The sequence below is a fragment of the Gavia stellata genome, chromosome 17 (genome assembly GCF_030936135.1).
Source record: "Gavia stellata isolate bGavSte3 chromosome 17, bGavSte3.hap2, whole genome shotgun sequence".
Lineage (NCBI taxonomy): Eukaryota > Metazoa > Chordata > Aves > Gaviiformes > Gaviidae > Gavia > Gavia stellata.
In genome coordinates, this window is record NC_082610.1 from 16950693 (window position 1) to 16967885 (window position 17193).

A 17193-nucleotide genomic window follows, 5' to 3' on the forward strand; every position below is an offset into this window, starting at 1 on the left:
CTTTGCAGTGTAAGGAAAAGATTAATCCTGCTTCCAGTGGGAAGAGTCCAGTGGAACCTGGCAGGCTTTGATATTTCTTTTTCCTCTCTTGGTTGCTTCAGCCTATGTCGTCTTTTAAACAGGACAGATCTCATGCAGAGATGGTGGAATAAAAAAGCCAGAAGGCTAACCAGAGACGGCAGAGAGAGCTGATGAAGTCCATTGTAAACTGGTGGGAGAAACGTTTCCAGCCCAGCTCAGTAGTTCTGCATCAGGTATGTGAGGTCATACAAAATGAACATATCCATGTTTCCTTAAGGCTTCTCCAAACCATATTAGGACCAGCTTACTTTTGGCCTCAAAGTCAGGTCATATCTCACCATCTCTTTCCTGTCCCGAGGTAAGGCAAGGATGAAGTGATGGAGATGGGCTTACTCTATCCAAGTTTCCTCAAACTACCAAGAGCAGGTCCTTCAGTAATGGAGGGTTAGTTGGTTTTTTTTTTCCTGCAAAAGGTTATTCCAAAAATCCTGAACTATTGCATATATAGTTATGTTTGTTTTGACTTTCAGCTATGCCCTACTGTATTGTATTTTTTACAAGTCTACCTTTCATATAAAAAACATCTGTACATAAATGTCCATGGAACCAGACAAGATGCATCTAAGGGTGCTACGGGAGTGGTTTATGTCAGTAAAAAGCTGCTTTCTCCTATCTTTGAAAGGTTGTGGCAATTGGGGGAGGTGACTGGAGAAAGGCACATGCGATGCCCATCTTCAACAAGGGCAAGGAGGAAGATTTGTATTACTGCAGGCTGGTTGGTCCCACCTCAGTCCTTGAGGAGGTTTTGAAGGAGATTTGCCTGGAAGCCATTTCTAGGCACATGAAGGAGAAGATGGTGATTGAGAACATCAAGAATGGGCTTACCAAAGGCAAACCATACCTGACCAGTCTGATTGCCTTGTATGATGAAAAGTTTAGTTCAGCGAACAAGAGGAAAGCAGTAGATGTTGTTTGCCTTGACATTAGCAGGGCTTTTGACTTAGTCTCCTATAGAATCCTTGTAGACAACTGGGGAGGTATGGAATGATAGGTGAGCTGCAAAGTGGGTTAAAAATTGCCTGAGCTGCAGGGCCTGAAGGGTGGTGGTCAGCAATTCAAAATTTATCTCGTGACTGGTTATTAGTGATGTTCCTCTGAGGCTGTTGCTGTTTAACATCATTATCAATGACCTACATGAGGGGACAGACTATACCCTTGTTTCACAAATGAAACCAAATGGGAGCTGCTGTTCAGAGGGATGTCAAGAAGCTGAGGAATGGGCCGACAGGAACTTCATGATGTTCTGAGGCAAATGTAAAGTTTTGTGCTTTTGTGCAAAGTCTTGCATTTTTGTACTGTATTTTTGGTATTGACGGAGTAATCCCATGTGACAGTACAAGCTGGGGACCATCTGGCCAGAGAGCAGCTTTGCAGGAAAGGATGTGGGAGTCCCAGTGTGTGAGAAGTTGAACCTGAATCAGCAGTGTGCCCTTGCAACAATGAAGGCCAACTGCATACCAAGTTATATTAGCAAAAACACAGGCAGCAGTTAAGGGGAGTGATTTCTCCCTTCTGTGAGGTACTTGTGAGGCTGCATCTGGAGTTCTGAGTCTCCCTATACAAGAGAGAGATTAACAAACTGGAGAGAGTCTAGTGGAGGGGTCCCTAAGATGGTTAGGAGCTGGAGTGTGCTGCTGCAAACAGGGGTTAAGAGCGCTGAGGTGTTTTGTTTTGGTTTTTTTTTTTTTTAACCTGGATAAGAGAAGGCAAAGGGAGGATCATAGTGCTGTCTTCACCTACCTAACAGTGAGTAATAAAGACAGACTCAGACTCTGCATAGCAAAAGAACAGGAGGCAAGTGCTCTTAATTTGTAGCAAGAGCTACATTCTGACCAGATATGAGAAAATTGTGATTACTTCCACTTTCACAGTGAGCATGATTAAAAACTGGCACACGCTGCCCAGAGACATTGTGGTGTCTCCATACTTGGCAGTACTCAGAACTCAGTTGGACAACACCCTGAACAACATCATTTAACTTCCAAGTTAGTCCTGCTTTTAGTAGGAATTGGACCAGATGACTTCCAGAGGTCCCTTCCAACCTGAATTATTCTATGGTTTTAGAGGGAATCTTTGCAGTTAGCCTTTGACAGTGACTCTGTATCCTGATTTTCCAAGAAAGGAGTATAAGGTTAAGGCAAGGAAACAGAAAAAACTGTGTGAAACAGTGGGGTAAAAAGGTCAGGTAGTAGGTACTAAAAAGGGGCTACAATAGAAACTTTATGGCCAGAAGCTTTAGGAAGAGCCTGTGCAGTGGATTCTGATTAGAGGAGGAAGGAAATGTATGTGAACCATCTGCAGGAACTGACTTTGATTAGTGTGGAAACATTTTGTTAAACAGGCAGAATGCAGGGAACTTTACACGAAATGCTACCTGCTTAGTTGGCCCCTTTGTTTTGTAGTACCCTCCATGTCTTCTCTGACCACTTTTCTTATATCTGTATGCATGATATAAATCAAGATAGCTTTATTGAAGTGAACAGAGCCATGCCACATTTGTTTTGGTTAAATATGAAATTAAAATTAGAGGGTTGTTTTCGTGCAGTAAACTTGGTAGGAGCATAAGGGAGAAATGCGACTTAAAATAGCATTTCGGAAATATATATAGCAAAATGAACAAACAATATGCAGTGAGTCATGTCCAGCGGTTCTTGCAATGAAAGAAAGACAAGCTTCTCTGAGAAAACTAACTGGGAATAGCTTTTGCTTATCTGAAGCTGGAGCTACCCTCTGGGTACAGCGTTTTGGCAGGGACTGTTTGCCCTGTAGCAATGGGGTGTGCTAGCCCCAGGGGAGGGTAGCAGTTGGTGTTCACAGGAGTCAGACTGAGGGTAACAGAGAATCTGAACTAATTTCTGAATTGCCGGCACTCAGGAGCACTCATAAAGACAAATCGTGTGCAACTTAAGTCACAGTGTTGTCTTGAGTCTTGATGCCTGCTTCAGCACTCTTGTCCTGTAACAGGCTGGGTTTGATGCATCTTTGCACTTAGCTAGTACCCCATGAAGCCAGTGGATCCCTTTGTTGGGTACAAAGCACTCTGTGGGCAGAGGTTATTGCAGGACTGGACCACAGGCAATCATGCATTGAGAGACCCTGCATAGGTTAGCAAAGAAATCTTCTAGCACAGCTAAGTAAACATGGTTTAAAATCTGGTTTGTCTGGCAAGTGAAGACCAAGAACTGCCATTTTACACATGGCCAAAGGCTATATTGGAGTATGTCCTAGGGACGTGACAAATGCCACTGTCTTGGGGGAATCTGCTACAACACAGTTATCCTCTTACCTGGCTGCTACACAGATTCATCTTATAAGCTAGTGGCACTGCTGCCCTGAAGCAAAACTAACTGTCCTAAGGTGGAAGGCAGCAGCGGAGGGCAGCTTTGCTTTTACGAGCCTTGAAACCCAAGCGACGGAGGGTAGAATTGGCCAGGCTGGGTGGTGGCAGCAGTTTGGCCATTTCTATTAAATATAAAACTCGACACACAGCAGAGAGAAGGGACTCTGATGACACTATTTCAGCTTTGTTCTCATGGTAACCATTATGTCATCAGGATACCATGGTTACTGTAATACTCCTTATATTTCAAATGTTAAAAAAGGCAGAAGGAGGAAAAAAAAAAAACAACTTTGGGAAAAGTTGAGAAAGAGATGTGTTTATTCAGAATTAACAAGTTATAAGGAAGGATTTACCAGCAGTTGTTAATACTTCATGGAAAAGCCATTTTGAAACCATGAAGAACTGTTTTAATTAGTAATTGCTGTTTCTGCTGTTGTCCCTGTCACCATATGGTGCATGTCCTGGGGTTTCCCCTCTCTCTGCTTGTGTCACCGGTAGCTATTTTGGTAAACGCACACTGCAGAAGGCTAACATGGTCATATTGAAAACTTTGGAAGCATAATTTCTGCTTGAGGTAAAAACCTCAATTTGCACAAAAGTCAGAAATAAAAAATCCAAAAGTTTAAGATTGGGACTGTGAGGTTATCTTGCTTTAGACAATCAAGAAAAGCAAAAGAAGTCTTGGCTTGGATGCTTTCAAGATGCCGAAGCATATGGCTCAGAGGAAATCAGAATGGCAGCTTGCTATTCCTTGTTTGAGGACAAAAAGTACGCTGATAGTAGTGTGCTTTCAGGGGATCATGCCTGCAGACCTCTATGGCTATAGAATGAAAGATGCCTTTGCTGAAGGAGAGAACACGTGCTCTGATACTGTGTGAATGCACAATTTTGAAAATGGTCTGATAATGAGAACTGGAAGAGCTTTAGACCATTTTATGTATGAATATGAGAAGGAACAAAAATAAAACAGACTGCATATATTTTCAAAAGCAGCTAGTGTTCATGGGACCTTTGGTATTAGTAACTGCTCAACTTAAGACTGCTTAAGGAAATTGGTGGGCATTCTGGCATTGTCAGTGTCCGGTCCTGGGAGATAGTTCAAGACAGAATCCACAAACGCAGCGCATTTAAAATTTCAAATTTACTTTTGGAACTCTTGTGAGTTCAGGATTGCTCAGTTGGTGCAGGGCTGATTTTGAAATGGTAGAAAAAAAGATTAACGAAATATTAGGTATTAAGATTTGATAGGGAAATTCTAAAATCTAAATAATTTTTTAGCTTCTGTAATTGCTTGATCTTATCACCTATATTGTTCTTCCTCCATTTTCCCCTGATATTTGTTATCACTGATTAAAGTATCTTTTTCTAAATTGCATAGTAAATTCCTGAGTTTTCTACACCAACTCAACAGGGCTCAATCATAACAAAGCAGGTGAGACTCTTACAGAAGCATGAAACTACACGGGCTGGATTTTAGATGCTAAAAGACATTGTTTTTTGCAAAGAGAAATGCAACCCATTGAGAAGTACAGTATGTCACTTTTATATATATATATATACACACACACACACACACTGACAGCCCATGAAAATTTGTTGTATTAGCCAACAAGAAAAAGGACTAATGGCTGCTGTGGAAACCTAACCATAAAGACATCAATGAGATATATACAGTTGACTCTAAATTGTTGCCCTTTAATACATGCCCAGCTTCCCAAAGCATTAAAGTACCCCAGTTATCCCTAGATTCATTTGACCTCTGCAGGATCCTTTCTGTCCACATCTAGCATTCAAAACATTGGCTCTGCTTGCTTTTTGCATTCTTGCTGTTGTACGTTTTATATAAAAATAATCAAATCACAGAAGTTTTCGCAAAAACAACAGCAATCACCAGCCAGATCTCCCTATATGTAAAAATCCGTAGTCTAGCTTCAGCTGCTATGATTTCAGGGGGAATGAAGGGGGGCAAAAGCACAAATCTGAAAGGAAAGGTTGTCACTATAGAGAATATTGCCTCTTGACTGTAAAAATTTCCATGCCAGCAAACAGCTAGCAGTGTTTCTAACAAATTCTCTCTCTCTAGATTAAGCAATCAGCTGCCCTTTCTTAATGTTCACTGTAGCCTAGCTGATTTTGTACATCTGTTGTAGTCTTGCAAATATTAGTAAACAAGCATTTCACAGCAAGTGTTGCTGCTAAGCAGAATTGATAGACACTTGAGATAGCTGAAGTTGATATAGCTGGGTATGGTTAAAGATTTTTACCTGTTTATCTCTCTGATTTAATAGTCCTCTTGCACCAGACTGAAGAAAATCGATGTCAAAAATCATCCTTGGGAACAGAAATACAAGTTCCGGTAGCAAGAGACCGCATGTACATTTGGTCCAAAAGTCCCATAGAAAAATGTTTCATAAAAGTATCTTCTGACTTGGAATAGTCCTACCAAGGTCAGAAATATTTGAAAACATGGGATTTCAGATAACTCATTCAGAAAAGAATAATTTCAGTGATACTTCTTAAGCTTTCTATGTGTCTGGGATAAATAAATATCCTTTGCCACTGAAGTTCATTCATTGCCAGTATATGGCTGTACAGAGATATGTATATGAATATGTAAGTGATGTATATGAATAATAGTGTCCCCAAGGGATCGCCATATGGCAAGCCAAAATACTAAACCAGGGGAGTCGAACTGATTAGGGCCTTATGATCAATACCTTGAGCAGAGTTAAGTTTGGTATTGTATTTCAAAGAGATCGCCACCATAGAAAATAACTTTTTTGGTTTTAATAGTATCTTGATGTCTTAAAAAATGCCTTCAGTATATTGGAAAAAGATGAGATTTGTCTTTGGTTTAATTAGGTTTCAGGGCATATCAGCTAAGAATTTTAACTTATATGTCATGGCAGGTTAACATGAAGACAAGATACATATCCCTTTGCTGAAAATAACTTAAGAAACCAAGGACCTGCATATTGTATGTAGTCATCAGAAGCTGGCATATGCTCTGCAAGACTGCTTTGTCTGGCACCTGAAGCTGTTTTCAAGCTTTTTCTTTGAAATTTTCTAGTTGGTATTCGTTCCCAGTCTTGTTGTCGCTTAGCATTACTGAACTGCCAGCAGCAGCAGCGCCCTTTCTGCCTGCCTGTTGTGACAAAGCCTAGTTCACCAGGCAGTGCTCAAAAGTTACTCCAAATCCTGACATACAGGAGCTTATGAATGACGTTTTCCCCATTTGAAAAATATCAATAATGAAGCATGACAATTAAAAAAAAAAAAAGAATAGCAATAGCCTATGTCAGGTGAAAGTTTTCTAGTGCAACTTTAGCATTTTTCTTGCATAGATACTACTTTTGCAGTTGATGAAACTAATTGTTTTTCTAGAATGCTATTTGCAGAATATGTGCAGGAACCCATTGTTAATGTCATCAGTCTTAGTGCATACATGTATCTTTAATTCTTAGCCTGTTTTTGTTGTTACACAAACTGTTTCTGCACAAATAACCATAATATAGTCTGACTTACTTTCAGTTGGAAAAAAAAATAGTATAAATACGCAATTTCAAGAATACTTTATTTGAGCCTTCTTTACTAAAACTAACCAGTTGGGAGTAACTGTCTTTGAAAAGCCTTATTGCTATTGCTTAACAGTAGCCTGCCATGTAATTTAGTACCTCTCTACATGCAAAATATGACCGCTGTTAACATTTATATACTGCAAGGAACATAGAATTTCAATTTTCTGTAATAACCATTTGAGAAAGTAATAAGGATTTGCCATTATTTAGTGCTTGGGTAATGCATACCAGTTGATGTGTATGATACTCACAGTAGGAGTAACTGACATAGAATCCATATGGCACTGGAGCATAGAATTCAGCAAGAGAAACTGAAAGGTCATCCAAACTTAAACTGGAGGGTGAGCTTCATCTTAAGAAAAAAAAATTACTTGCCTGTGGCCAACTGTTATATTCCTATATATAGTGATATAACATCTATATCCCTACCCTGCATCCATATCCCTACCCTGTTGCTGTATCTTCTTAAAATGAAGCAGGGGTGGACTGTCACAGGCTTTCAGGGGAGAGCTTAAGTAGTGAACAGGTAGTATTAAAGAAAGCAAGTGCACTTACTCCAAGCTATACAGCTCTGACAGTTATTGGTTGTGCTGGTTTTGGCTGGGATAGAGTTAATTTTCTTCATAGTAGCTAGTATGGGGCTATGTTTTGGATTTGTGCTGAAAACAGTGTTGATAACAACAGAGATGTTTTAGTTAATGCTAAGAAGTGCTTACACAGAGTCAAGGCCTTTTCTGCTTCTCAAACCACCCTACCAGCGAGCAGGCTGGGGGTACACAAGAAGGTGGGAGGAGACACAGCCGGGACAGCTGACCCCAACTGACCAAAGGGATATTCCATACCATATGATGTCATGCTCAGCATATAAAGCTGGGGGAGGAAGAAGGAAGGGCGTTGACATTCAGAGTGGTGGCATTTGTCTTCCCAAGTAACCGTTAGGTGTGAGGGAGTCCTGCTTTCCTGGAGATGGCTGAACACCTGCCTGCCGACGGGAAGTAGTGAATGAATTTCTTTTGCTTTGCTTGCGTGCACGGCTTTTGCTTTACCTATTAAACTGTCTTTATCTCAGCCCACGAATTTTCACACTTTTACCCTTCCAATTCTCTCCTCCATCCTGCTGAGGGGGAGTGAGCGAGCAGCTGGGTGGTGCTTAGTTACTGGCTGGGGTTAAACCACGACACTGGTCTTCATGTTTCATGGTACCAGCTTATTATCGTGTGGGGTCAGGTAAAGAGTTTTCTAAGAAAAGTGGCTAAGGCCATGGCACTGAAGAGAGTAGGAGGGTGGATTTCTTTTTTCCCCCTCCTTTCTGTCATGACCTCTTTTTAAGCATTTTGTGTAAGCCAGATACAGAGGCAGGATTCAGAGCAAACTGGACTATTGCTCTGTCCCTGAATGGCAATAGTTACATTTCATCTTTCCATCTATTTCCTATATAAAATAATGTCATCAGAACAAAGCAATAAACAAGCTTGAGAACTGTGAGTAGTGGTCATTAGGGCCTATTGCAAAGTGCTACTTTGTCAGGTAAATGCAGCCTGGTTAATTGAAAGTGGGCTGTTGAAAACTGTTTTGGTTTTACCTGGCTTGTTAATGCCCACCTGATAGCTTGGTACTACTGCAGGAGAAAGGGGAGGGATTTATTTCAGCACTGTACCTCTTAGCTATTACTTGTTGAGAAAAGTCTCCCTCTGACTGGAGTTGCCAAAGGGACAGGCTGCACATCTAGCAGACTGTCTCTGCAGATGTAGCTTGACTTCCCCATAGTGCCACCAAATCCCTATGAAGACTTAGACTAATAGCAAAGCGTGTTTAATGACTCAGTGTGCTCTCAGGCTTTAATAAAGAGGGCCCCAGAGAGGGGACGTGACTGGAAACCCCTCTGTCATTCTTCAGGCTTTACTGCCTATTTTTCTCTCCACATAAATCAGGTTGTCAGGTAAAGAAGATAGTGGGAAAATTGCACCTGCCCAGATAACAACTCAGTCTGGAGCTGGGAGATAGCCGAAGTTTGCATCTGGAGTGTGTAGAGGGGGAATGATCTTGAATCTTAATCTCTCAGCATATCATTCTTTTATCTGTGGAATAGTGATGAAGCTTTACCTCAGAAAAGTGTTGCATTGATTAGCTGTTGATGTGAGAGGAATCTTTGTGTGGAGGTTGTTGCCCTACAGGAACTGACTGGGAGAGAGGCATTTCTATGAGTCAATACCTGTGATATGACAGAGTTCAAAGGCAGTGTCAAGAAACTGCAGAATTTTACTGCAGATCTGGCAGCGTTTGATGCTGTTATGGCTAAACCATAGCAACATTAAAAGAATCTTAACTTTTAAAGTAAAAATAAATTTTTCTCCTGGTCTGAGTCTTCAGAGACCAAAATGCAGAAGGAGAACAAAAAGTTCATGATTTTAAATGCTTAGTGGGTTTTTTTCTGCCATTATCATGGTTTTGGATTGCTTGGCTGCAGTGAAATATGAGACCAAAACTGAAGTAGGACAGAAAAATATAACATCAGATGCAACTCTCATCTTATTAGCATAAATTGGGCTAATTCTTCTTTTAATTGAATGTTTTCAATCCCACTAACTTCAGTAGCGTTCCACAGCTGTAACAAACAGCAGCATTTACCCATGGATCCTCTAGTCTGGGTAAGGTGTAATAGCAGAAGCAAGAGGAGGTATATGAGGTAGTCAACAGTAAACGGTGGGAATCTAGTATCCTGAATCGAAATGTATGTGATTGAAAACAGTACCAAAAGGACAAGGTGACAGCACTTCTTAAGTCTTGTAGTATCCTTGTATTGTGTTCTGCGTGACCCAGATTGATCCTACTCTGACTGAAGCTTTACCGATTCTCTTGCTTTTACCTCCCCACAATTCCTTCTCTCCAGAGCTTAGGTCATGCTCTGGACCATCTAAGAGAGCCATTTGGCCTCTCAGCTCTAGCAACAAGGTGGTGAAGGAACTGGAAATGTCTCTTTTGGAATGGGCCTCCTCCTTCTCAGTGAAGTTCCAGAGCTTCCATACCTGTTGGGGCAGTGGCTACCTGTGGATGCCAGGGTGTCACAAATGAAGGCAGGGCGGAGGGTTGTGGTGAAGCACAACGTCTAAGGAAGCAGGCGCTCCAGTGCGGTCACTGTGCTGAAGTCCTGGATGAGGAGATTTCAGCTTCCAGCAAGATGAGCTCTCTGTGGAGTGGATGATATATGAAGGAAGAAAAAGTTCTCACAGCCTGGAAGATTTTTTCTCATTCCTGGTCTGGAGGGTCAAGATAGGGCATTGTGTGATGAGACTGCAGTACTATTTTGTATATTAGTGTCACTGAAGATTCAAATATATCAGCAATCCTAGCTGAAGTAATAGGAAAATCCCTTCTAAACATAAGTGATGGGTCAAAACTATTAAGTACTGGAGTTTCTCTCTTGAATTCTTCAGAGCTTACTTTACTTTGAACTTTTGTAATTTATTAAGATGGTATGGCTGTGGACAAAGCCTGCCTTACAGCTTCCTTAACCTCTTGCCTCCAGGCCCTAACTTCAAAGGTGCTATTCTGAGCTCATACCTGCATATATTTGATTTAGTATATAAACCAAATACGCTCTAAGGTCACACTCGTCCATGGCATAAGCCAGGGCAATTCTTTTTGAAGCTGATGCAAGTTCTGTTTGCTTATATCCAGAGTGGACTGTGTCTTAAAAGGCTTAAAGCTTGAATTTTCTTTTTTTTGTGTTCTTCATGTGACTGGCTAGAGCTGTTTGAATTCAAGTAGCTACTGGAACAGTTCAACAACTGGAAAACAAAAGAGTTAAGAGTACATTTTTGTTTATTTGCTAAAGTTTCAACTGGAAGTTCCCTTCCCAGTTTTCGTTGCAATGTGATGGTGAAAGACTCGCCTAAAGCAGTACTGAGGCATGACTAGATCCATATTTCAAAGTAAATTCTCTCTGAGATCCTTTTTGCTTGTTAAATTTACAGCATTTTAATCCATTCATTTAAATGTCAATTCTCTGGACATTAACTCTTTTACAACATGGAAATCATGTTTATATTTATTGATGCAATGTCCCTGAGAGCAGGAGAGCAACAAAAGGGTGACCTTCAGTTTCAATTTACTACTACCCAGGAATCAAGCAACGTAATCTCTCTCTTGTTGATTCAGAGTAGTGACACATATTGCTAATATATTGCATGCACACACAAAAGTAACACAAGAGATGCTCTTGCTTGTGTTATTACTCACTTCCTATTTCTAAGTTAAGGATGTGTTACTAAGAGTGTTACACAAACTGTTGACACAGTTCTAACAAGAAGAAATGTAGTACAATGCATCGTAGGAGTATGGAGTGATACAGTTTTCCTGTGTGGGTTGGAGAAAGTATTTTTTTAAGTATTTGGATTACACAGACTATATATGATTAGCCTAGTTGTTGCCAATTACAGGTGTTCTAACGCCCACCTTCTCCTGTTATATGGTTTTTATCATGACTGGCATCATCATTTAATCATTACAGCAGTGGACAAAGAGTCAGAATTCCTGGCTCCTGAGAGTAATTTGGGTGATTTACTGGTTTTTTTTTGTCCTTGGATCAGTCAGAGTTCAGTCTCTTTATGCCTCCATCTTTCCATCTGAAAGCAGAAAGAATCTGGAGGTTGATATATTTATGCCTAGGATTCTTTCCCACTCTCTGCAGTAAAAGAGCAAATAAATGTAAGCATTTTGTCCCACATGAAATTCTGGTATTTGAAAATTTGTGTTTATCAGGAATTGGGCCAAACATGATAATATTGATATGTTTTCCTTTCTGTGGGTTGAAAAGTTCCAATAAATGCTGGTTAGGAAATAGAGGCCTCAGATATTTCTGTAGTCCTAAAGTGAATTGGTGGTATTATGTTTCCTGAACAGAAAAGGAATGTTTTGATTTTAATTCAGTTTGACTTGTCTCTGTGTCTCCTAAATAATTTGGGATTGTCATGCCAACCCGCTGGGTTTCTCTAAATTGCCTAGGGTCAGGTGAGTTCCAGGGCATACTGTGTTAGTTGCCCTACCTTCTGCCCATTCAGTATCAACAGGAGATCTCAGATAGCTGGGACTGAAGGGAAAAGAAACACAAGGCATCTGTACTGCAGTTCACATAAGGCACCACAGCAGCAGACACACGTGCAAATTAACATTGATGTGACTTGAAACCATTCCATTTTGGCTCAACAACCTGAAGTTTGTTGGTGAGAAGGAGCAAAGGCCACGGCTGGTGGCATCAGAAGACTGAAGCAATCCCTTTGTCCACCATGTTCATGTAAACGCTAGCAATGTCAGGGTGGAATCCAATAGAACACATGGCAGAACAAATGTAAGAATGCAAAATACGAAAAAAACAGTGCCAATACGAGTTTGGAAACCTGGATGGGGTGAAATCGTTGTGCCTTGTGAGGGAAAGAATGGTTAACATAAAATTCCAGAAGCCTGCAATTCTGTCACAGGCTCTGGTACAGACCCATGCCGTAAGTGGTTCATGATGCCTGAAGCTAGTCTATATTCTTACCAGGAGAATGCCTTTCAAAATCTAAATCAGTGACTTTAGCAAACTGTCCCCATCCTCCTAAGGGGGAGTTGGTCATCAGCTGAGAGATGTTTATATAGGTCTAATAAGAGTAAATTCAGTGAATCTTAATGCTGTCCCAGTATTTTCAAACGTGTCAAATACAGAGACATTTCAAAAAGCTTGCTTAGAATACACAGAACCTACAGAAACCAATCTGGACCTCCTAGAAAATGAACATCTAAGGAGAACATGAACTAGGACATGAGTCTTGAAGAAAAGAATAGCATATTTTCTTGCAGTACAAGGTTTAGTCTTTGGCTGCCAGCTCAGCTGCAGGAAGGAAAAGAATTGCAAGAGGAGTGGCTGGGATTTCACTGGGATGTATTTGAAAATGGGTTCTCAGTTCCTGCCTTCTATCTGAGGAGGGCTGTAATTCTGTGTCCTGAGGCACTCTGCGCATGCCTGGCTCTCAGCTACCCTGCCAGCGGGGTGTTCTAAACCTCCTGTTTTGTTCTGCCTGAATCTAAATGTCACAGCTTCCTCTGAAAGCCACTTAAGGTACTTCAGGAATACTCTCTCAAGGCAGCTGTCACCTCCTGGGAGAAAACAACAGCCTCCGGTGAATGGCACTGAGTGATTAGAAAAGCCTGAGAAGGAGAGGGAGGGGGGAAAGACGCTTGTCAATGTTTTTTTTTGTGGTGTGTGTTTTGTTTTTTTTCCCAGAGTGACATTAAAGTAAGTGGTTGCATCCTGTGTTTGAATGCTGTTGTACTGGATCAGAACAGAGACTGTAAAGTTGCTGTATTTTACCCCTGGTACCTTTAGGAGCATGAGCAAGAGAGAGTAGCCAGGGAGGGATTTTTATACCTCGTGACCAATACTCATGTCAATACTGTGACCAATCATGTGCAAATTATTTGAGCTTTCCAGGTCAGAATTTCTGAGAAGCTCTTCAGTGGTCAAGAAAAATTACTGTTAATTTTTTTTATTTGCATAGATAAGCCACATTCTGGATGTTCCAGGGACCTGCTCTGTGATGGTCATACTGCTTGACCTGGGTACTGCTAACCCATCTCTGTGTAGAATTCCCCAATCTGTTGTGATTCAGTCCCAAATTACGAGTTGGCAAATTCTAGGGCTTTTGGAAACATGGCTGTTTCTCAGTGTGTGGTGGGTTTGGTTTTTTTTTTTTTTTTCACCCCGGAGGTCTGGATATTCTTCCTCTTTCATATTACGCTCTCACTTTTGATGTAGGCTCTAAGCAAAGGTTGCTGCTGTGTGCATCTACTGGTTTTGTCTTTCTGTTATGCTGTGCTTTTAAATAATCATCAAGAGTGCCTAGGGCAGAGGATGGGCACCTTTCCCATCTGTTTTTTTAAGCATAAATAAATACTTATAGAAAAGACAGCTGTGGCAGTTCCCCCTCTTCTCTGATAGATCTCTCTTCAAAGCTGTGGATCAAAAGCTCATTGCAAATATTCAGCAGCAGGGACCATGACTCTGAGGACTGGCACAAAAGAATCGCACGTGAACTTCTAAGCCTGCATATGTAACCTTCCAAAATGCAGGTTGAGAAAATAATAAACACACTTATCTTGCCAGCAGGGAAAGAAAGTGCCTTCTGTCACTCAGAGCAACTCTCTGAGGCATTGGAGTCATGTATGGAAGCTGAAGGAGGCCTGTCTGAGGCCTGCTATCTTCAGAAATGTGACAGAAATTCAAGTCTGCTTTCACTGAGACGTTAGAAATGGCACTGCAGAGACTCAAGAGATCTAAGTTAAAATTCAAGCTCTGACACAGACTTTTGGAGTGTATTAACTATATAAATTACCATGTGCCTCAGTTCCTACTGGTAAATAAAAAAGGATGATAATATTTCTTCTCTCTGACTTTGTTTTGTATCAGAGCATCAGATTGAGGCCATTTCTCACTAAATAGATTTATTTGAACCCCAGCCCTCGCGGGGCAGCTAAGCAATGAAAACAGAAGTAAAAATAGTAGTAAGTAGGTAAATAAGTTATTTCTAACACCTTGGAATTAATGTGGGATGTCCTGGTATTGATTTTATATATTAAGTAAGTAAGATTTATCTGTTTATGAAGACAGGTGAGCTTTTATTGAATGGTATAAAACTTAACTGAGAGACAAGCAAGTAAATAGATTTGACTGTAGACAACTATTTTCTTGATATAAAACCAATGAGGCAAGAGAGAATTTTATAACTGCATATGCTCTCAAAACACCTCATCCACTATCCTATCGTTAAGACTAGTGGAAGATGAGTAAGGGGAATGATCACAAACTCCCAGATTTTACCATTGTGCTCCAAATTTTGTTCTTTTTCTTTCCATAGCTCATTCCAGTTTGACTTTGGATGTCAAAGGTTGATGGCAACAAGACATCTGCTGCTGTCCTGAAACTACGTCTCTGGTTGGTAATGTTAACTTTGTTTCCTTAAACTTGTTTAATAAAACTGGTATTTTACAGTAGAGAACATATCTCCTTCCCAACCAATACTCATCACTGATTTGAACTAAACAAGCCTGGTTCTTCACTGACTATCCACCTGGAAAGAGCATTTCCTAACAAACAGTGATCTGGTTAAGCAGGATTTTGCAGTGACATAAATAAATGTGTGAGGCAGTACAGGACAACAAATAACCAGACTGGTGTTTTAAGTGTGGAATCCCACGCTGAGTAAAGGGTTGTAGTTTCTCAGCCTGAATGACTGAGGGAAGTGAAGGGTAAAGGAAACTGCAGTAACTCCGCAGCTCTATAGATGTCACCAGCCTTTCACTCCAGCCTTCCGCAGCCGTTTTCTGGTTGGTACCTATGTCCCTCCAGCCATTTATTTTGTAGCCCCAGAGGGACTGTTGTGTGGATGATGAAATACTGCATAGTACAAATTAAGGGCTGCCAGCAGTGAGCTGTGCCTGGACAGGAGATACAAAATGGAAAATGTAAACGGTAACACAGTACTTTTTCAATTACATCTTAAGCAAACATACTTACTTACCAGGAGTCAGAGAACAGTGTGAACTTCTTTTTAGATATTGTCAGCTAAATCATTATGGCATTTCCTGAGCTTTGTTTAAAATGATTTATGGAGGTTATTTGCAACATTTCGCCTTCTCTTGGAATTCTCACGTAAAAATCCAAACCACATAATTTCCGTTCACATAACACCCACAGCAGGCATGCACTGTTCTCTTGGAGCTGGGAACTTGTCTGCAAAATGGCAAGGGCAGTTCCAAAAAGGAAAAAAAAATAACATTACAGAAAGAAAATAACCCCCTTACATCCTCACAGAGGATGAATTAGGTGCTAACTTCACATAAGGAGCCAAAGGTGTAAAGATAGAGCAAGGTGGGAGGGGAACAGAGAACAAGGAGATGGGTTTGCTTGTTGAGGTGAGGTTTTTGGAGCATAATGCAGCCTCTTTAATTAACAACTCAATTTGGATGTTCTACATGCACACCCCAGAGATTTCAGGTTTGAGTCCCAAGTGGAGCAGCTGCAGCTGTGCTGCAGAGGGTGGCTGTGCATTGGCTGTGCCACTGTCCTGCCACACATACCTCTACCTGGTGGTACTGGGGGTCTGTTGCCTCCTGTAATCAGATCATTACTTAGGGCTCTGAGCACAACTAATCTCTGTTACATAAGTGGGGAAAAGCTGTAACTGATTGCTGTTGTGTTCATGGGAAGAAGCAGATAGGTGGAGGTCAGGTTTGTACTGCAGTATTTGGCTAGAGTAGTTGCTAGCTGGAGGTGTAGGGAGAAAGGCACCCCGATGTAGCAATGCTTTCAGAGAAACTCCTTTAGTCATTGTAGGACAAGTATCTGCAAGGGGCCTTGCCAGCATAGCTAGAGCTTGGCCATGGCTCCTGGAGGCAAGCCCTGGCCAAACAGACTGTGCTCAGTAAATGTACACTCATCAAGCCCAGGAAAGTGTTTCAACGCAGGCTTGGTTCGATCCCTACTTGAGACTTATTTTCAAGACTGTCCCAAACAGTGGTTCTCTCCCAGCTTGAACTTTAAGGAGGGCACAGGGAGCAGGATGGAGAGATCAGAGACTGAGGTTAGGAGAGGGGCAGGTCATGGCGGGGGGGTGCGGTAGGGGCTGGCTGCTGGGATCCTCAGGCCAGTGGTTTGTCCGTGAGCCCACACAGTTGGCTAGCCCATAGTAGTTCATCTGGGGGGATACAGAGCGGGGCAGTGCTTTTCTCTTGGATTTTGAGCAAATTTTTCAGAGTAGTGAGGAGAAATACTAAAAAACAATGCATGCTTTCCTCATGATTTCCATTTTTTAAACTCACATCTTAAAATATATTTAAAAGCTTTGTTAGTAAATGATCCTCAAAAATTTGAAAATATGTATGAGCTCAGCTGGTAATGACACTGCAGGCACTCCGCTGTTAATAAGTAATTGGCATTTTTCATACCATGCCTTTCACCCTTGGATGGAGGGCTATACCCTAATTTGGTATACAAGGGTGTATTTCAGTGCAAGACCAGCAATGTCAGTGCTATTGCTATGAATTTACGCTGGTGTTGTAGGAAGCAGAATTTATCCCTAAAAGAGAGGCAGCGAAAAATGAATATATACTATAATTCCCCAAGTGGTAGATTTTTGTATTATCTGTGTTCATTTAGGA

The 17193-nt window shown here is 41.1% G+C and overlaps 1 protein-coding gene across 1 annotated transcript in view; it reads left to right on the forward strand.

Moving 5' to 3' along the window:
• The first annotated feature begins 745 nt into the window (after positions 1-745).
• The window catches only part of PTPRJ (protein tyrosine phosphatase receptor type J), a 121499-nt gene continuing 105051 nt past the window's right edge, over positions 746-17193 (forward strand). The window contains exon 1 of the mRNA XM_059826119.1: positions 746-1058. Within this exon, the coding sequence (XP_059682102.1) occupies positions 746-1058 (313 nt within the window). The remainder of the gene's footprint in view (positions 1059-17193) is intronic.